General features: G+C 44.5%; 1 protein-coding gene across 1 annotated transcript in view; it reads left to right on the top strand.

Moving 5' to 3' along the window:
- Positions 1-21,953, top strand: part of ATM (ATM serine/threonine kinase) — a 286,540-nt gene extending 264,587 nt beyond the window's left edge. The window contains exons 56-63 of the mRNA XM_073582995.1: positions 5,826-5,942; positions 7,409-7,558; positions 15,942-16,107; positions 16,229-16,315; positions 18,126-18,240; positions 18,839-18,902; positions 19,381-19,505; positions 20,823-21,953. Of these exons, the coding sequence (XP_073439096.1) occupies positions 5,826-5,942; positions 7,409-7,558; positions 15,942-16,107; positions 16,229-16,315; positions 18,126-18,240; positions 18,839-18,902; positions 19,381-19,505; positions 20,823-21,006 (1,008 nt within the window). The 3' untranslated portion in view covers positions 21,007-21,953. The remainder of the gene's footprint in view (positions 1-5,825; positions 5,943-7,408; positions 7,559-15,941; positions 16,108-16,228; positions 16,316-18,125; positions 18,241-18,838; positions 18,903-19,380; positions 19,506-20,822) is intronic.
- The last annotated feature ends 474 nt before the right edge of the window (positions 21,954-22,427 follow it).

Raw genomic sequence — 22,427 nt, 5'->3', positions numbered from 1 at the left:
GCCGCAAGGGCCTCGCGGCAGGGGAATGGTCTCTGCATCTGGAGGTCTTCCATCAGATTTACCTGCGATGGGGAAGCTCCGACGTGGACCTTATGGCGTCCCATCTGAACAGGAAAGTCCCACGGTTCGTGTCCAGAGCACGCGATCCTCTCGCGGTGGGTGTCGATGCTCTTACCATTCCTTGGTCACAGTTCGCGCTCCCCTATCTGTTCCCTCCCCTTCCTCTTCTCCCCAAACTGTTGAAGAAGATCAAGGCAGAAGTGGTGCCAGTCATCCTCATCTCGCCGGATTGGCCCAGAAGGTCTTGGTTCGCGGATATCGTCAACCTTCTCGCGGACGCGCCCTGGAGGCTTCCAGACAGACCGGATCTGCTGTCTCAGGGTCCGATTTGCCACCCCAATTCTCGGTCACTCAATGTGACAGTGTGGCCATTGAGACCGCGGTTCTGAAGAAATCAGGCTTGTCAGACCGAGTAATTCACACCATGATCCGTGCTAGGAAGCCGTCGTCTTCCAGAATATAATATTGAACGTGGAAGGCCTATTTTGATTGGTGCGAATCCAATCGCATTCCGCCTATGTCTTTTTCGCTCCCTTCTATTCTGGCTTTCCTCCAGGTGGGCCTGGACGCTGGTCTTGCCCTTAGTTCTTTAAAGGGCCAAGTATCGGCGCTTTCCGTTCTTTTCCAGAGGTCGTTATCTTCTCGACAGCAGGTCAAGACTTTTCTGCAGGGGGCAGCTCACACAGCATTGCCGTATCGAGCGCCTGTAGATCCCTGGGATCTCACTCTAGTCCTAGAGGCCCTACAAGGCTCCCCCTTTGAACCTCTCAAGGAGGTCTCTCTATCTTTTCTCTCTTGGAAAGTGGCCTTTCTTGTGGCCATTACTTCCATCCGGCGTGTATCGGAATTGGCGGCCCTTTCTTGTCGACCCCCTTTCTTGTTGATTCACCAGGATAAGGTGGTACTGCGACCTCAGCCTTCCTTCCTTCCCAAGGTGGTATCTGCTTTCCACCTGAATGAAGACATCGTCCTACCTTCCTTTTGCCCGGCTCCATCTCATCCCCGGGAACGCTCCTTGAACAGACTAGACCTGGTCAGGGCGACGAGGGTCTATTTGGCTAGGACCGAGGCATTCCGGAAGACCGACTCCCTTTTCGTCATCCCGGATGGTGCACGAAAGGGCCTGCCTGCCTCCAAGGCGACTATTGCTCACTGGATTAGATCAGCAATCTTGGAGGCTTACCAGGCCAAAAGCAGAGTGCCCCCTGCGGAGGTTAGGGCTCACTCCACTCGGGCAGTGGGCGCCTCCTGGGCGGTGCACCACAGAGCTTCCGTGCTGCAGCTTTGTAAGGCTGCAACCTGGTCCTCTGTTCAAACGTTTGTAAAATTTTACAGGGTCCACACCTACGCTTCGGCGGATGCCAGCCTAGGAAGAAGGATCTTGCAGGTGGTGGTGGTAAGTCCGCTGACCTAATGGAAGTTTGCTTATCCCTCCCCAGGGACTGCTTTGGGACGTCCCATGGTTCCTGTGTCCCCCAATGAAGTGATGGAGAAAACAGGATTTTTGGTTGCTTACCGTAAAATCTGTTTCTCGGAGCATTCATTAGGGGACACAGCACCCTCCCATTTTTACAACTTCTGTTATTCGTTTTGTGTATTATAGTTACAGTTGAGTTGTGTGTTTGTTCTCTACTCTATTACTTCTCCTACTGCTTTCTCACTAACTGACTAATTGAGCGCCAGTCGGTGGGGTGTATACTGCGGAGGAGGAGCTCATTTTCATATGTGCATAATGCCAGCCTCCTAGTGGCAGCAGCATACACCCATGGTTCCTGTGTCCCCCAATGAAGGCTCCGAGAAACAGATTTTACGGTAAGCAACCAAAAATCCTGTTTTTAGCATTGCAGTGTTGAGGCTGAACACCCGGCAGTGGAGCATTTGTGTTGAGCCTGAAGAACCATCAGTGGAGAATTGCAGTATTTAGGTTGAAGAACTGGCAGTGGAGAATTGCAGTGTCGAAGATGACCAACCAACAAAGTTCACATTATTACTACAAATGCCTGAATTTGGAGTGAACTTATGTGATTCTTGTGCGGGAAAACCACAGTTTAAAATATTTGGCCTGTAGATAACAATTTTTTTTTCAGCAAACTGGTGTCAATAACTAGGCTAAGACGCAGCAAAAAATTCAATGGAGGGCTGAAATGGCACTATTTTGAGCGCAATGATATGTGATGCCTGTGATGCAGATACCCCACTTTAAAGTATCTAGCCTGTATTTTTTTTTTCAAGCACACTTGTGTCAATAACTAGGCTAAGACACAGCAAAAACAGTTCAATGGAGGCCTCAAATGCCACATTTGTTAGCCCACAGATAGGTGAGGCATGTGACGGACATACCCCACTTAAAAATATCTGGCCTGTATTTTTTTTTTCCAGCAAACCAAAAACTAGTCTGACATAGCAAAAAAAAATTCAATACAGGCCTGAAATGGCACAATTTTGAGCACACATATATGTGATGTCTGTGATGCAGAAACCCCACTTTAACCCCTTCACGACATGCTCCGTACTAGTACTACACATGTCGTGTCTCCCCCTTTGATGTGGGCTCAGCACCGGAGCCCATATCAAAGTCGGGAATGTCAGATGTTTTGAACAGCTGACATGTGCCCGCAATAGGCGCAAGCAGAATCGCGATCCGCCCGCACCTATTAACTAGTTAAATCCCTCTGTCAAACTCTGACAGCAGGCTTTAACTAGTGCTTCTGGCCGTGCAGCTGAAAGTACGCGCACTGACAACCCCCGTCACGTGATCGGGGGTCATTAGTGCGCTTCCATGACAACCAGATATCTCCTCGAGACCTCTATAGTTGTTGATGGCAGTTTGCTATGAGCCCCAGATTTCCTATGCAAGGAAATATTTCGTATCTGCCTCCCTGGACACCGCGTCCTGCGCTGCTCAGGCGTCCAGCAATATGGTGGCCATCTGGAGGAATATTTGGCTCAAAGCATGGCAGGTAGACCTATTGTCAAAGAAGTCGCTTACCAGCCTCCCCTTCCAGGGGGAATCGCCTGTTTGGCCCCATATTGGACCAGATTATTAAAGAGGCCATGGGAGGAATGAGTTCTGGACTGGGGAAGAAGAGAACTGGCCGGTCTTCCCGGAAGCTGCAATTCCACCCCTTTTAGTCCTTTCGCCGTTTTGCGGCGACGGAGGATTTTTCCGGTTAACATGGGCCAAAAACCCGCCAGGTCAGAAAAAAGGCTTCCTTCAAGCCCACTCCTTCATGGTGTCCTCAATGCTCCCACGGTAGGTCCATCAGGCCCAGACCTGGCAGATCTTCCTTGGCATGACTTTTGTCCAGATCCCAGCATCCAGGCTAGGCGGTCGTCTCCTGTTTTTCAGAGACGTTTGGCTTGCCTCGGTGGAGGACATATGGGTCAGGGAGGTAGTATTCTCAGGATACAAAATACAGTTCGCTTCGTGTCCCCGAGATCAATTCTTCAAATCCTGTCCTCCAAAAATCCTGCTTTGGTTCCAAGTTTCTTTGCTTCCATTGCCTCCCTTCTCAGTTCGTGGGTTATCGTCCCCGTCCCAGAAGAAGACCGCTTCCCAGGTTTCTATTCAAACCTGTTTGTAGTGCCGAAGAAGGGCGGCGCGGCTCGGCCCATTCTGGATTTGAAGTTACTGAACTGCGCCATTTCAGTAATTGTTTCCATGAAGGCGCAGGGATTCCTGTGCTCCATAGACATCCAGGACGCCTACCTCCGCGTTCCGATTTTTCCAGCTCATCAGAGCTTCCTGCGTTTCGCAGAACCATTTCCAATTTGTCGCCCTGCCATTCAGACTTGCGACCGCTCCCAGGGTCTTCACAAAGATCATGGTGACATTGATGGCCATTTTGAGGATCTGGGGCCTAGTGCTTATCCCATACCTTGACGACATCCTCATCAAGGATCCGTCTCCCTCTCAGGCCCAAGAAAGTCTGACCATCGTCCTCGACTCCCTGGCCTGGTTCGGGTGGCTAGTCAACAGAACAAAGTCCTGCCTTGTTCGGACTCAGCACCTTGTCTTCTTAAGCATGCTGTTCGACACCCGTCAGGCGAGGGTTTTTCTTCCCGACGAGTATAGAGCAATCATCCAGCAGGGCATGCGGTTTCTGCAAGGCCCTCAGCTTCCTTCCTTCCGTTCAGCAATGAAGGTCCTGGGCAGAATGGTAGCAGCCTCGGAAGCCATCCCCTTTGTGCAATTCCACTCGAGACCACAATAGCAGGTCTGTCCTGTCGCTGGATCGTCCGCTTCGTCTCTCTTCCCGAGTCAAGCGGTCTCTCGACTGGTGGTTGTCATCGCCTCTCATCCTCCAGTGCCGGTCCTTCCTACCTATCCATTGGCAGGTGGTGACGACTAACGCCATCCTTCTCGGCTGGGGGGTGGTTTTTCGCTGACGGTTCAAGGGCGTTGGTCGGCGCAGGAGTCCTCTCAACCGATCAACATCCACGAGATACGAGCCATCCTTCTGTGCCTCCGTCACTGGGAAAGGCTTCTCTGGGGGTCTGCCAGTCAGAATTCAGATGGACAATGCCACAGCAGTGGCTTATGTCAATCATCAGGGAGGGACCCGGAGTCCCCTGGCGATGGCCGAGATATCCAGGATCCACCTCTGGGCCGAGGCGACGGTTCCCGCAATATCCACAGTGCATATTCCCGGCGTGTACAACTGGGCCTCAGGGTCTCGCAGCAGGAGAGTGGTCCCTGCATTAGGAGGTCTTCCGTCAGATTCGCCTTCGATGGGGTACTCTGGAAGTGAACCTCATGTGAACCTTTTGGAAGACGGATCTCCTATTTGTCATTCCAGATGGTGCACAGAGAGACCTGCTGACCTCCAAGGCTACGATTACTCCCTGGATCAGAACTGCAATTTTGGAGGCTTACGGAATTAAGAACAGAGTGCCTCCCCCTGGGATTAAGGCTCACTCTACCTGGGCAGTTGGTGCCTCCTGGGCGGTACACCATCGGGCATCTGCCCTACAACTTTGCAAAGCGGCAAACTGGTATTCCATACACACGTTTGCCAAAGTTTACAAGGTCCATGCCTACGCTTCGGCGGACGCCAGCCTAGGCAGAAGGATCTTGCAGGCGGCAGTGGTGATTTCTACAACCTGAATGAAGTTTTCTGCTGTTTCCCTCCCCAGGGACTGCTTTGGAACGTCCCATGGTTCCTGTGTCCTCCAATGAAGCGATAGAGAAAACAGGATTTTTTTTATTTGCTTACCGTAAAATCTTTCTTGTAGCCTTCATTGGGGGACACAGCACCCTCCCATGTTTTACAACTCTTGTTCTTTCTTCTGTGTGCTATTGTTACAGTTTAGTTGTCTGTTTGTTCTTTCTATCCTGTTGCTTCTCCTACTGCATTCTCACTAACTGATTAACTTAGTGCTAGTCGGTGGGGTGTATACTGCAGAGGAGGAGCTAACTTTTTTTATGTGCATAGTGTCAGCCTCCTAGTGGCGGCAGCATTCACCCATGGTTCCTGTGTCACCCAATGAAGTCTCAGAGAAACAGATTTTACGGTAAGCAACCAAAAATCCTGTTATTTACATGGCAAACTCTTTCCTGTCCTCGGCTGAGTATTTTTAATTTTTTTTTTTTTTGTTCGTCAATACAAACATTAAAATGAGACAATAACTTGACAGACGCATCATAACTTAGGGAGAATTTAGACATATATTCTTCAGAAATAAGTATGTCCATGATAATAGCATGCATCATCCTTCTCATACTCTAGGAATTTAATGAACATTTCTTCTACCTTGAATGCCAGGGCCGGGATGACCTGAGACAAGATGCCGTGATGCAGCAGGTCTTCCAGATGTGTAATACACTGTTACAGAGGGACAGTGAGACGCGGAAGAGGAAGCTGTCCATCCGCAGATACAAGGTGAATCACAAATGAATCTATCACAAGCAGAAATTCTATCTTAATAAGTGGCTGCACCCCTTGGCTCCAGCAATAGCCATGATCGATTGCATCCATGTCCTCCATCCTTACCAGTTTCCATAGTAAATGTTCAGAGTTCTTACTACACAGTGCAAAAAATAGTAGAAAAGAGCGGCACTCACCGGGAAGTGTAGTCAAGGCTTTATTGTAAAAGCATATCAGCGGGAGAACGGATGCAAAAAGGAGATAGCAACGACGATCGTTTCACGCTGCAAAGGCGCTTCCACAGGTTACATCTTACAACACAGTGTTTGTGGACTCCCACGGGGTCCAGTGAGAACTAGTAGGAGCTAAAATATAAAAATGAAATACCGTACTCTACTTTGCTTCCGTGAGCCTTGTATTCTGGCGCGTATCTGATGACTTCACACACACCACACTAGTAATGTTATCAGCTCTGTATATATATATATTGTGCTGATGTCATATGTAGTTGTACCCTGAAAGTCATCGCAACGTACCAGTGGGTTTGGGTTGATGGTTTCCCTAGGGAACTTGTGTTGTCAGAGCTGAATATAGCATAAATTAGATCTGCATCCTCTTGGTGAGGTGCGTTGGTGTCCTGGTCTCAACTCTTTCTTCATCCTGGTGGATAATTGTCAATCTAAAAAGCCTCTGGTCACTGCTGTGGACGAAATAACAAAAGACTGACTGGCACATCCAAGATACTGTGAATAGATGCATACTAGGAGTAGCCACCTATATATACAGTATACAAAAAAATTGCACTCTATCGTGCTAATGCATCAGTTTTGAGACCACCTTGACGTTGGTTGATGGACATGCATGAATTGGCCAAATTATGTGCTAAGTGTCTCATTTTTTCCTAGTATTCAGAAGCAGTATTGCTATTCATATTTCATATATTTCACATTGACATGCTTGAGCATGGTAGAGTGCAACTTTTTTTGTATATTGTATATGGAGGTGGCTGCTCCTAGTATGCACCTGTTCAAACTATCTTGGATGTGCCAGTCAGTCTTTTGTTATTTCTATGTTAGCTCTCTGACCGAGCACTCCGCCCTTCAACATGTGGTAGTAATGCCTGTATTTATGGGTAGTTAGGATCCTGCTGAACTTAAAACTGAGAGGTATCCACATTTACCCAGGAATTCAGACTTCAGCCTAAAGAAAGGTATTCATATTAGATATGTAGGAACCCATCAGTTTTGAGACCACCTTGACGTTGGTTGATGGGCAGGCATGAATTGGCCAAATTGTGCTAAGCGACTCATTTTTCTTTTCCTAGTATCCAGAAGCAGTATTGCTATTCATATTTCATATATTTCACATTGACATGCTTTAGCACGATAGAGTGCAACTTTTTTTGTATACCGCAGTGGAAAAGGCTCACTTTTTATTCAGCTTCTATTACTAAATCGTAACCATCACGTTTCCATTGTCAGGTGGTCCCATTATCCCAGAGGAGCGGTGTACTGGAATGGTGCTCCGGCACAGTGCCCATTGGTGAATATTTGGTGAATGCAGACGATGGTGCTCACAAACGTTACCGACCTGGTGATTACAGCAGTCTGCAGTGTCAGAAGAAACTGATGGTTAGTTCTCATCAATTCTATATATGTATATATTTTATATATGTGACTCCCATCCCTTCCTGCATCTCCCCTGGCTCACTTTCCACATTTGATCCCATCACAGAAGAAGAAGTCTCCAGACTCCTCTCTTCTTCTCGTCCGACTACATGCACTACCGACCCCATTCCCTCACATCTCCTCCAGTCTCTCTCTCCAGTCTCAACCCACCTAACTACAATCTTTAATCTCTCCCTCTCCTCGGGCATTTTCCCATCCTCCTTCAAACACGCCATCGTTACTCCATTACTAAAGAAACCCGCTCTCGACCCATCCTGCACAAACAACTACAGACCAGTCTCCAATCTCCTCTTCATCTCTAAACTTTTGGAGCGCCTAGTTTACTCCCGCCTTACTCGTTACCTCTCCACTCACTCCCTTCTAGACCCTTCACAGTCCGGCTTCCGCCCCCTACATTCGACTGAAACTGCACTCATCATAGTGACCAATGACCTTCTGACAGCAAAACGTAACGGTGACCACTCTCTGCTCATTCTTCTTGACCTATCTGCAATTTTCGATACTGTTGACCACCATCTCCTACTCTCTAGGCTCTAGTCACTAGGCATTAAGGACACTGCTCTCTCCTGGTTCTCTTCCTATCTCTCTGACCGCTCCTTCAGTGTTTTCTTCTCTGGCTCCACGTCATCTCCTCTTCCTCTTGCTGTCAGGGTACCTCAGGGCTCAGTCCTTGGCCCCCTTCTTTTCTCCCTCTACACGGCCCCAATTGGACATACCATCAGCAGATTTGGCTTTCGGGGTAACATCTTTATGCTGATGACACACAACTATATACGTCTTCCCCCGACCTTACCCCCGCTGTACTACAGAACGCCAGTGACTGTCTGTCCGCAGTCTCCAATATCATGTCCATCTCTATCTGAAACTCAATCTCTCCAAAACTGAACTTTTTCTGCTCCCGCCGTCTACTAACCTCCCTAAATCTGACATTTCCCTCTCCGTGGGTGGTACCACAATAACACCCCGGCAGCAGGCGCGCTGTCTGGGTGTTATGTTTGACACCAATCTCTCCTTGACATCCCATATACAATCTCTTGCCGCTTACACCTAAAGAACATCTCTAGAATCCGCCCTTTTCTCACCATGGAAACAACAAAAACCTCACTGTAGCATTGATCCACTCCCACCTGGATTACTGCAACGCTCTATTAATTGGCCTCCCCGTCACTCAACTATCCCCTCTCCAGTCCATACTTAATGCAGCAGCCAGGGTCGTCCATCTGGCTAATCAGTACTCGGACGTGTCCGCTCTTCGTCAGTCATTACACTGGCTGCCTGTTCATTATAGGAATAGGATCCAATTCAAAGTACTTGTTTTCACCCAAAAGCTCTCCTCAGTGTGGCACCCCCCAACATCTCCTCCCTCATTTCTGTCTATTGGCCTAGCCGATCGCTGCGCTCTGCAAACTACTTTCGACTTACCTCTGCACTAATCCGTACCTCCCACTCCCGACTCCAAGACTTCTCCCGTGCTGCTCCTATCCTCTGGAATGCTCTACCCCAGGAAATCAGGACTAACCACAATTTGCATAGTTTTAGGCGCTCCCTCAAAACACATTTGTTCAGAGCAGCCTATCACGTTCACTGATCAAAGTCATTCTATGTGTAAGTGTGCGTGTGTAGCCCATTCACTATCTCCATCCATCCTTCACTCCCTCAAGATGGCTGGACCTTCATTGTAAATACACAATTGTAAATACACACCTGTACTTTGTATCTCCCTCACCTCATTGTAGATTGTAAGCTCTCAAAGCAAAATAAGACGATCCTGCTCATAATTATTGTATTGTTAACGTTGTTACTTATGACTTGTGTTTTGAAACTGTTAAACTGTAAAGCGCTGTGGAATATGTTGGCGCTATATAAATAAAGATTATTATTATATTATTATTATATATAAATATATTCTGTAAATAAATAATTTTTCTTAGATTGGAAAAATTATGTTTAGCAGTGGCCGCTAAAGAGATGTAGTCTCAGGATGCAAACACGGAGTTCTGAGATTCCCTGACTTTGTAAGTCGCCTTGTGTGACATCATCCGCTCATCTACATCTTCATAACATATTGAAGAAGGTGGTTGTTTCCTGAGGACGAGGTTGGTGGACCTCGAAACGCGTAGATCCACACCACAGAATAAACAGATGTTTTTATCTTATTGATTCTCCATTAACCTTTGTGGGATATGGACAGAAGCGCAGGAAAGCCGTCCATCTCCTACTATTATCATAACGTATTGGTCATATACAGTACCTACGATCAGAAATTAGGCCGCACAACTGAAAGTTTCTGATAAATGTGCCTTCTGTTTGGACAGGTGCGGCGGTACTGATGCTCCTTGCCGGTCCAAAACACCATTCACATCAATCAATACACATAACCATTATTCAGGTCTGTTAAGGCATAGATATTGATGAGGGAGGTAGTTTTCAATCCATACAAGGACTCTATCCAGGACAGAAAACAGAAGGGACATATTACAACAAGACTCTCACAGTGGTGCAGGTCTAAGTTTTAATTCTGTAACTTTAAAGAAGCCCTCCCATTAAGATTTTTTAATCTGTGCGTGTAAATATACTCACTTACTGTTATTTTCTCAGCATCAAGCATTGTTTTGCTCGTCTTCACAGTCACGTCACCACTCTTTAGGGCCCCGTCACACTTAACGACTCATCAGTGATCCCGACAACGATATGAACTTGTCAGGATTCCTGGTGTGTCGCTACATGATCGCTGGTGAGCTGCCAAACAGGCAGATCTCAGCAGTGATCAGGACAGCGACACGCGGGTAACAAGCGACGCACGTCGCTTAGTTACCCGCAGTGTACGTTAAGATGCCAGCGCGCTGGTGCAGGCAGCTGGTAACCAAGGTAAACATCAGGTTTCTAAGCGCTGGTATCTAATGTACACATTGGGTTTCTAAGCGCCGCGTGGCGCTTGGTTACCAGCTCGCTGATCGCTGGTCTCCCGCCTGCCACACGCAGCGATGCGTGCTGACCAGCGGGAGACCAACGATCAAAAAAATGTCCAGGCCACTCCAGCATGATCAGCGATACCCGGCAGGGGGGCCGGTCACTGATAAGTGTCACACAGCGATCTTGCTGGTGAGATCGCTGTTGCGTCAGAAAACTTGTGACTCAGCAGCGATCTCGCTAGCGAGATCGCTGTGTGTGACAGGGGCTTTAGACTCTCTGAATCACCCTATGCTCTCTGCCTGAGCCGTAAGTCTTTTCTACTATGTAAATCTATGGATCCTTGTTCAGACGCTCCATAGACTTACACTGTAAAAGCCCCTTCCGGATCACACAAACTGTAGCATGACAGTCCTTTTATGAGGCTAACATCATAGTGCTTCGGAAGGAGGGGAAGGACCCTTTGGAATGTGGATCCTATCGTCCCATTTCGTTAGTAAATGTGGACTATAAAATCTTCACCAAGATTCTAGCTACTAGACTGAATTCAATTATATTGAACCTTATATATCCTGATCAAATGGGCTTTATGCCTAGTAAAAGTACTTCCATTAACATCAGAAGAGTCCAGTCAATAGTCCAATATAGCTCCCTAGTGCCAGACAACAAATGGGCATTGGCATCGTTAGATGCTGCCAAGTCTTTTGACTCTCTTGAATGGCCTTTCCTCTCTGCATGTTTGCAGAGGTATGGCTTTGGCAATAAATTTATAACATGGATCAAAATATTATATATGAAACCCAAGGCCCGTATTATAGTAAATAACTCTATATCTGAGTCTTTCTCATTACATAGGGGAACCCGTCAGGGTTGCCCTCTTTCCCCGGCCCTCTTCGCCCTTGCAATTGAGGCACTAGCAATACGTATAAGGTCCTCCCCTTGCATCCAAGGTATAGATATAGCAGGTCGGGTGGATACCATAGGCCTATATGCCGATGACATGGTGATATTCTTGAATGATGCGGAAGAAACTTTGCCACAGGTGATATCCCTTATAGATAGATTCAGTAAATATTCATTTATATTTACATATAAATTGGGGAAAGTCTGCCCTGTTACCCCTTTCCCATGCCCCGATGCCCCAGCTGGAGGCTCTCTCCTCGCTGTCTATTGTATCTAGTTTTAAATATTTGGGCATCCACATAGCTCACAATAGTACGCTTGATCTACAACTTAATGTCCACCCACTGCTGGAACTAGTTAAAGTTAAATTTGCATCCTGGAGTAGGCTCTCATTATCTGTGGCTGGACGCATTAACCTGATTAAAATGATACTACTCCCTAAATTTAGCTACTCTCTTCAGCACAGTGCGGTAGCGGTGCCCAGGTCCTTTTTTGGAAATCTCAATTCCCTGGTCACGTCCTTTATATGGGGGAAAACTAGACCCAAACTTATATTGTCCACTTTACAAAGACCAAAGAAGGGAGGTGGGGCGGCGTTGCCAGATTTTTTCCTATACTACTTGGCTGGACAGGCTAAAGCTTTAAGTAAATGGATGCCGGGTAATTGCCTCCCCAATTCTGAAAATCACCTGCTTCATGCTGCACAAGCGGATTGCCCATTAGCTTTCCTTGAGTGGGAGAAAACTAATGTCCCACGTCTGCTACCCCTGCTCCGGCTGGCACGATTAATATGGAGACAAATTAAGAACGTAATTGGTTTAAAGATTTTATAGCTGAAATGCCCCTGTGGAGTAATAACTATTTTCTGGGATTGCTGAATCACCCGTCCACCGTTTTTGGATTCAGTGTGGCATCTCTTCGATGGGGGACTTGTGTGACGAGGGGATCTTAAATTCTTTTGAACAATTGCAGGTCACACATGATATTCCGAGATCTCAATTTTTTCGCTATCTGCAGCTGAGATCGGCTCTTCAATCACATATGAGGTATAGGGGTGTGGGCCGTACTATTTCATCTTTACCTCTGATAGGAATCCTTAATTCGCAGGGCCCCCAGGGTCTCATATCCTCTTTATATACATAAATGCTGTCAGTAGGGGCAGAATAGTAGGGGCATAAGCTCTATTAAGAGGAAGTGGGAACGACTCATCCCTAATACGCAAGGAGAAGAGTGGGAGGAGATTCTGGAATCTCCGATCGGAGTATCACCATCTATTAATAACAGAATGATACAATTATATTTAATAAATCAAACATATTTGACTCCGATGCGACTTTTTAGGATGGGCCGGCTTCAATCCATCAGAATGTTAGCGATGTCACTTGCCAGATGCGGATTTTATTCATATGGTGTGGCAATGTCCCACTATCCTACATTATTGGAAAGAGGTGACTACACTACTGACATCCCTGGTACAGACCCCTGTCCCTCTAGAGCCATTGGTCTGCTTGTTTGGGGTATGGGAGGAGGAGATTTGGGATCGCTATACTGGGTCTTCCTGCGCGAAACACTGTTTATGGCACGGAAGGTGCTAGCATTGCGGTGGATAGGGGTTCATGTCCTTCCCTTAGATCTTGGATCGAGTTGGTAAATTCGATTTTTCCATATGAGCGCACGTTATTCCAAAATAGGGGATGCCCAGGTAAATTTGAAAAGATTTGGGAGAGGTGGAATTTCTCTCATCTTACTTTGCAAGACTGAGACATCACATGCAACATAAGACGATATAGGAGACCAGGCTGCGGAACTAGTAGATACTAGTTGATGTAGTGGTAGTTGTAGTTTAAGAATTTTAGTTAGACTTTATTTCTGAATGATACGACAAGGCTTGTGAAATTGGATTGATATACATGCTGGAAAATGTATAGCCAATTATCCTTTATGTATGCTTGGAAAGATATGTACATATTACCTTGTTTATCTATAAGAGTGTGCAATTTCTTTGCATTGTATTTTACAATGGACGGAAACATGTGTGCTATGTATAATGCATGATATCATAAGCCAATATGTATGTTGTACATTCTTTGTGTCCTGAGGTTCAATAAACGAATTAAAAAAAAACAAAAAACTGTAGCATGACCCGAGAGTATGAAGAATGGTGACATCGCTGAAAGAGGAACAGAGCAGCGCTGGATACCGGAGAAGGCGATGGGTATATTAATACACACACTACACAACATACACATATACATACATTCAGTGGCGACAAACACTTCATGGGAAGCTTTAATGCATTTTACATTTTTGTATATTTAGTATACACTTAAGAGCCTGTCATATATTTCTTCATGTTGGTTTAAATCATAGAATGATAGATTTGGAAGGGACCTCCATGGTCATCGTGTCCAACCCCCTACTCAATGCAGGGTCCACTAAACCATCTCCGACAGATGGCTGTCTAGCCTCTGTTTGAAGACTTCCACTGCAGGAGAACTCACCACCTCTCGTGGCAGCCTGTTCCACTCATTGATCACCTCCACTGTCAAAAAGCTTTTTCTAATATCTAACCTGTGTCTCCTCCCTTTCAATTTCATTCCATTGCTTCTTGTGTTTCCATGTGCAAATGAGAATAAGGATGATCCCTCTACGCTGTGACATCCTTTCAGATATTTGTAGAAACCTATTAAGTCTCCTCTTAGCCTTCTTTTTTGCAAGCTAAACATTCCCAGATTCTTTAACCATTCCTCGCAAGACATAGTTTGCAGTCAGCTTACCATCCTGGTAGCTCTTCTCTGAACTTGCTCCAGTTTCTCAATGTCTTTTTTTTTAAAATGTGGTGCCCAGAACTGGACACAGTATTCCAGATGAGGCCTGACCAAGCAGGAGTAGAGGGGGATAATTACTTCACGTGATCTACTCTATGATTCTCTTAATACATCCTAGAACTGTATTTGCCTTTTTTGCTGCTGCATCACACTGTTGACTAATGGGCAGCCTGTGATCTATTAGTATATACAAGTCTTTTTCACAAGTTATGTTGCTTAGTTCTATTCCTCCCAATGTTTAGATCTAATTTTCATTTTTCTTGCCAAGATGTAGAATCTTGCATTTGTCCTTGTTAAATACCGTTCTATTAGTGTCTGCTGATTGTTCAAGCTTATCTAGATCCTTCTTAATCCTTTCTCAGTCTTCTCTAGTATAACCCTCCTAGCTTTGAATCATCTGCAAATTTGATTAGTTTACGTTCAGTTCCGTTATCTAGATCACTTATAAAAATGTTGAACACTGGGGCCAGGATATGGCTTTTTGGTACCCCACTTGAAACACTTATCCATTGGATGTGCAACCATTTATTACCACTCTTTGAGTACCATCACTGAGTCAGTTATGAATCCACCTAACCGTATCCTTGTCAATCCCATGCTTGGTCATTTTTTCAATAAGGATAGTATGAGATACTTTATCAAGTGATTTGCTGAAGTCGAGATATGCTATATCTACTGCATTTCCCTGAGCCACTCAGTTAGTGATTTCATCATAGAAGGAAATTAGATTAGTCTGCATGAGTTGTTTGCTACAAACCCATACTGGCTCTGGTTAATTACTATATTTTTATCCAAGTACTTACGTACATGCTGTTTAGTAATTTGTTCAAAGATCCTAGTATAGAAGTAAGGCTGACCGGCCTGTAATTTCCTGGCTCCATCTTCTTTCCTTTTTTGAAGATAGGGATAACATTTGTCCTCCTCCAATCTTCTGGGAATTCTCCTGTTCTCCAGTATTTTACAAAGATTCTGGCTAGTGGTTCTTTAATTTCCTCTGCTAACTCTTTCAGTACCCTTTCATCTGGACCAGGAGATTTAAATTCTTTTAAATTAGCTAAGTGTTCACTCACCATCTCTCTGTTTGTGGATAGTGTGGATTATTTTATTCATTCGATGGCACCGTGAAGATCAGCTGATGTTACATTTGGTTTCTTAAGAGAACACAGATGCAAAATCGGAATTTAAAAGTTCGACCTTCTCTGCATCATTTTTTGACCACTTCACTATTTTCTTCCTGTAAAAATCCTATAGCATCTTTGACTTTTCTTTTGCTTTTGACATAGCCCCAACATCCTCTTTACTGCTTTTGGTCTCACTTGCAAGCCTCACTTCATTAGCTCTTCTAACTCTTGCCCTGCCTTCTCTGCAAACAGCATTATATTCTTCTTTAGATATGCTACCCTCTTTCCAGTTAATATACATTTCTTTTTTTCTTTTTTAACAAGTGATTAAGTTCTGTGTTCATCCTTTCTGGTCTTTTTAAATGTTTCCAATTCTTCCTTCTTTTTGGGATTGTTACCGATTGTGCAGTGAGAATTTCATTTAGCAAAATCTCCCATCCTTCTTGGACATTTCTGAGCTTTAGAATATCCAGCCATTGCACCTCTCCTTCCCTCTTTCTGAGTCCATTGAAGTTTAGATATAGTTTATAAAAATATCGTAAAATGTTATCTTTCCTTTGGAAGGAGGTGCAGCGAGCACGATTTGAAGATAAGTATCAAGTATTTCTTGACATCTCGGAGCATTTCCGACCCGTCTTCCGTTATTTCTGTATGGAGAAGTTTTTAGATCCGGCTATTTGGTTTGAGAAGCGGTTGGCTTACACACGAAGTGTAGCTACATCCTCCATAGGTAAGGAGTCCCCATTACAGCAGGGGGGTGTTATTAGGGGTCACTCTGCCATCATATCACCGGAGTCCTGGCCTATTACTTGCTATGAATACATATTAGTTAATTTTTTTTTTTATTTCAGTTGGCTATATTGTTGGACTTGGAGATCGACATGTGCAGAACATTCTCATAGACGAGGAGACAGCCGAGCTGGTTCACATTGATTTGGGTTAGTAATTATCCATGTTTCTTTCTTTGGACTATGTGCACAATTCATGGCTTTATTCTATTCTTATACACATGTATGTAGATGTCTCCTAAAGAGAACCCCTGTCCACGTACTCTGATGTTCCTGTTTGGGACCCTCATTTACATGCCATAGAGGGCATGGGAATGGTTATTTTCAATTAACAGAGATCTATTCCATTGATGAAAAATGTGGGTGAAGATGTTCGAAGTGACAATGTTGTTCAATATTTACAGTTGTAGAGAACATTAATTTATGTTAATCCTGTAATTTTGTCACTGTACCACAAGACCCCCAGACACATTCATTAGGTAAAAGACAGCCAATGGGAATTACAACAAATGATGTTCGGGGAGATAAGTATTGGATATGTCAGATTTAATCGCTAGATACTTTTGTTCTGAAGGAAGAAAAGACGCTGCTAAATAAATCTGGCAGTGGCTTAAGGTTCATTAACACTGAATAGAACAAGCGCTTCTAGAAAATTCTTTTTTCACGATATTTCAGTCCAAACAGGTTGACACTCGCACAGTGTAGAAGCAAAACACTTATACATCAGGTGGAATCATCATTTGTGCTGCACAAAAGTCAATCTCAGCAGCACGTCATCCTGTGTGAACAGGACCTGCGCTGCCAAGATGAATGGCAGCCTATGCGCACTGAATGAAATGTTACAGATTACTACCAATCAGCAACCAAGTAGCTGATCCTCGGTCATTTTGCCGCCGGCTACCGTAAACAAACCTTTTACTCTGCTCTCCCTGATCCATCCAGCTGAAGGGGTTTTAAACAAATCTGTCAACGATTTGTTGATTTCGCTTCAAGGAGTCAATAAAAATGTTCTTTTAGGGTACGTGCACACGCTGCGGATTCTGCTGCGGATGCGCTGCGGATTGGCCTCTGCGGCTCCGCAGCAGTTCTGCAGACATAGTACAGTACCATGTTAGTCAATGGTATTTCAAATCCGCAGTGCACATGCTGCAGATTTTTCCCTGCGGAAAAGCTGTGGTTTGAAATTCGCAGCATGTCAATTCTTTCTGCGGATTCCGCTGCAGTTTGACACCTATTCCATTGTCCAGGTGTCAAACCGCAGGGGAAACCGCTGGCCAATCCGCAGGAAAACCACAGGTCATTTTACCTGTGGTTTTACCTGCGGATCCGCACAGAAAAATCCGCAGCGTGTGCACACGCAGCCTTACCGCAGTTCCTACTTAAGTATTGATGTCCCAGCAAGGATATGTAACTGCTTCAGACAGTCCCTGGCTGTGCAAGACAACATTTGGTACATATACTGCCCATACTTCCATTTTATATTTTCAAGGAAGCGGGATGCCACATCATTTTTCACCTCAAACAGCAAGAAGTCTAGAAACGCCTGTATGCTCATATAATTTAAAAGATAATTTCCAGGTTCTTGAATGGGTAAAATTGGTAATTGCTTGTAAAAAAAACAGGAATCTGCAACTTAGGAGCAATTAAAAATTCTTAAGTATTATGATTTTTTTTTTTTTTTTTTTTTAAGTTTTATTGCTTGCTTTAGCTGCCTAGATTCCCGGCCACTTTCTGCAGTCTTTCAGTGATGGTCGATCCTCAGTCAACGAATACAAAAGCATGTAGGCGCTGCGCTGACGCTGATCAGTGGAACCGCCTGCTGCAGTACGCCTCCGATCCTCCGGTGCCGAAACACACTGCCCTTCGACAAGGAGGAAGCTGGGAGGCCGGGAATCGATGTGTCTCTGAAAGCTTACATGACACAATCCCTTTAACAGGAAAGTGATTTTCTGTTTTGTAGGTGTTGCCTTCGAACAAGGAAAAATCCTTCCAACTCCGGAGACGGTCCCTTTTCGTTTGACACGGGACATTGTGGATGGGATGGGCATTACTGGAGTAGAGGGCGTCTTCAGGAGGTAACACATACTCATATGGTGAAAATTGATTCTGAATTGCAGACCGGATATTATAGCGCAGGAAGAGCTGATCAGATCAATGTATAGTTATTAGGAGAAAAGTTTCATTTAATTAATTGAAATCCCTGTTGTTTGTATGAATGAGTCCAATGGGCGGTTGTATTCAGCGATAGTCTGCTTTGTATGAGAGCAGCATGGTGACTCAGTGGTTAGCACTGTATGGAGGCTCAGTGGTTAGCACTGTCGCTTTGCAGTGCTGGGGTCATAGGGTCAAATCCCACCAAGGACAACATCTGCAAGGAGTTCTCCGGTTTCCTCCCACACCCCAAAGACTTACTGATAGGGATTAGATAATATGATGGTGCTATACATGCCAATCACGAAGTAGGACTGCCCACCGGACTCATTTATACTGTATAGTTATATGCTTTAACATTAAGCATCATCTCTAGTATTTCTTCAGGTGTTTCACACAGTTCACGTAGGAAATGTTCAGATTGTTCTATATTATACACCGATGACATCTACTAATTGTATTCTAATCAGCAGCAACGTTGATGGAGTAACTTTATTTTTGGCCCTAATTTATCCATTATAGATGCTGTGAAAAGACCATGTCCGTTATGAGAAGATCTCAGGATGCTCTGCTGACCATCGTTGAGGTAAGTCTGAGCTCATAGAACAATACAGAACAAAACAAAATTCATCAGCTCACCACTTCAAGGTGACAGCTTGTTGGGTGTGGTGCACGGACAAGGGTGTGGGCCGGTTCCCAGGATGTGAATACAGTGAACGGATAATTACACCTTTCATAATTTGAAAAAAATGTAAAAAAAAACAAAACACAGTTATTTGGTCATTCTAAAATTTCAAAGACAAAATAATGAAAAATAAACACTTGGCCTGCGCGTTTCAAGCCCATGCAGGGCCCTTTAGTCATTTAAAAAAAATAAATAAATTAATAAATTGCGGATGCTGGAATTATTCACACTCTGAGCTCATATACCTTAGTTGTCTCATTCAGCCATTTGGTTCCTGCAGAATCAAAGGAGTATCTGGGGAAAAAATTGATCTTAATGTGATTTTTTTTTTTTTTAGAAATGTGACACATTGTGTAATCTGATTGCACTTTTCCATCAGGTCCTCCTCTACGATCCCCTGTTTGATTGGACTATGAATCCTCTGAAAGCGCTCTACTTGCAGCAGGATGAAGCAGAGCTCAATGCAACACTGCCAGAGGACCCCGAGTGCAACAGGAACAGCAGGTACTATGAGCATCTGGATTGAACTTTTACATGTCACTATTGACTCCAAACCATCCTCCGTTTTTTCAAGACTTTTCACTTTGTACCGTTAGGAGCCATATATAAATTACAGGAATTTAATTTAACAGTAAATCTGTATATTCAGCTTTTACAGACCCATCAGCAATTGTATGGCACGTCATTAGAATATACCATAACCTTATATGACAGGCTTACCCCATTAACAGTTACATTGCTTCCACACCCTCATATGTCCTTTTGTAGCTGCTTCTTCAGAGGGGGTGACATACTGATGAGTGATATCTCCAGCGATATCGAAGGAAAACAGTAGCCTAAATATCAGGACAATCATCCGAAATTAGACGTCTATTGTCAAAGGGGCTGTCTGGTTCAAAATCCTACATTTAAAGAACCTGAAAAAACAAAGCAGAAAAAAGGCAGCCATATTGACTAACAACACAAAATGAATGTACTATATGATGCAGCAAGCCTGCTTTTAAAGGAATTCTGAATTAATATTGAAAGATCCTCCATTAAGACATCTGTTAGTAGGGTCAACCCTCCTTAGCTGTCTATATGGGCAAGCAGGTTACAAAAAATTAAATGCAATGATACCTTGATATCTGTGATCTAATGTCTTATTCCAGAAAAATAAATTTTTTTCTTAATATGTAAATGAGCTGTTAAGATCTATGGGTCAGACATAGATCTCCCTGAGAATCTGCCTCCAGAGCTTGTTTTAATGAAAGGGGGAGTTACCAGTGTGAGACATGTAGATCAGGAGAGCGGATTGTCAGTCATTACATGTCTCACAATGAGCTCTGGAGGCGGATTCTGAGGAAGATCTAGGTCCGGCCCATAAATCTTAACAGCTCGTTTACATACAAGAAAAATGTGGATTTCTCTGGAATAAGACATCGGATCACAGATATCAAAATGTCATTTTCTTCAGCTTCTTATGACCTGTATGTCCTTATAGACTTCTTAGGATGGTTGATCACATACAGTAGCTGACGGAAGGGAATCTGTCAGTAAGATCAAAAAAATTATTAAAGGAAACTTGTAACAAAAAGGGATCATCTAAAGTAAACGGGAAACTGAATATTCGGAATATAAAATTGTGTCAAACACTATCCCTTCGATAACCTTATAGAAGCTGTAGAGCCGTTGTTCACAGGCCATGGTTCTCGCTGACGCAGAGCTGTGATGTGGTAATACAAGGCAGTGCTGCACAGGACTTGTACTGTTCAGCGATCAGTAAGACATCACTTGCATTGTGCACGTCTGGATAACCTTCTTTCTCTTCTTCTTCCCAAGCAACGACACTCAGAGCTTCAATAAGGTGGCGGAACGTGTCCTCCTGCGCCTCCAGGAGAAGCTGAAGGGAGTAGAAGAGGGGACTCTGCTCAACGCAGAAGGACAAGTAAACCTCCTCATCCAGCAGGCCATGGATCCTAAAAATCTCAGCAAGCTGTTCCCTGGCTGGAAAGCCTGGGTGTAATGTGAGGACCTGTCATATCTGGGATACATGTGTCGGCAAGATGACCTGTAAGAAGGCTTCACACCATATACAGCAAGCTTTCTAGGTTTCTTAAACAATCTTGGCCATGGACCTTGTGATATTAAGCTGCAATACCACAAACTGCCTACAGACAAGAGTGGCGCTGCTCTGGTAGAAAGTGAACTCTATGACATGTTGTATAGTGTACATTGCCAGTGGTTAGGAATATACGACTATTCCCATGTACAGTTTCCATGATGAAATTATCTCCCCCCACTCCCTTGTATAGACATCAAACATTGTACTATAATTGACTAGGATTTTCGCCTCTCATTATGTAGATAATTAGCTTTGGTTGGAGGCAATGATGCATTTTGTCCCTTTGACTGTAAATTCCAGGGAAGCATTAATGTCATCTATTCACAAATGATTAGAAGGTGGTCTATAATTTAGGAGCACTCTAAGGGCACATTCAGACGTCCGTATAACTTGGTCCGAGACCCAGAAATATATGATGTCGTCACCCTCGGGTCGGAAGACGGGCGGCCAGTCGGTGCCTTGCTGTCCGATTACGGACCAATTTAAACGGACGTCTGAATGGACCCTAATACAAATAAAGCGAACATCAAGCTAACGGCCACATCATCAGGCACCGAGATATCACTTAAGCCTACCCTGTTAGAGGTAGTGTAGCTTTGTATGTAAATGTCTGCTCTGTACAAATGGCATAGTACTGTGCAACGCGAGGTCAATGGCGTTTCTGTAGTTAGCTTGCCATTTGCTATACCTGTATAAATTCTTGGCGCCCTTTGTGTTTGGTATAGGTGCTTTCTATGGTTATGAGTTGACAGCATATGTTCCCGACCCTGCGCACCCATACTGTAGGGCGGCAATTACCTGTATATAAATATATTTTTATAATTAAAGAGGAAGTTGTTAAAAATATATTTCTTAGTTTATCAATAAAATTGCTGTAAAGTTGGATTATAACTAATGGGGTCGCAAGGGCTGTCACTCAGTTTTCCTTAAAGGGTCTGTACGAAGTTTGTAAATGTATAAGGGATAACTTCCCAGTCGCTGGTGGTCTGACCGCTGGGACCCCTAACCGTCTTCATTCAGAACGGGGCTCTTGCCGACACAGTGGAGCAGAGGTTGAACATTGGCACCTTCTACTCCTTTCATTCTCTGTGGTACTGATGGAGAAAGCAGAGCAGTGTACTTGGCACTCCCACAGAGAATAAAGGCCCCGTCTCACTAAGCAATCTCGGTAGCGAGATCGCTGCTGAGTCACAACTTTTGTGACGTAACAGCAATCTCACCAGCGAGATCGCTGTGTGTGACAGCGATCAGCGAGCGGCCCCCCTGCCGGTATTGCTGATCGCTGCAAGAAACCTCTGGACATTTCTTTGGTCGCTGGTCTC

Source organism: Dendrobates tinctorius, unplaced genomic scaffold (assembly GCF_039654945.1).
Source record: "Dendrobates tinctorius isolate UK_male_01 unplaced genomic scaffold, ASM3965494v1 ptg000075l, whole genome shotgun sequence".
Taxonomy (NCBI): domain Eukaryota; kingdom Metazoa; phylum Chordata; class Amphibia; order Anura; family Dendrobatidae; genus Dendrobates; species Dendrobates tinctorius.
Note: the sequence above shows the minus strand (reverse complement) of the source record. Positions and strands in the feature narration are given on the sequence as shown.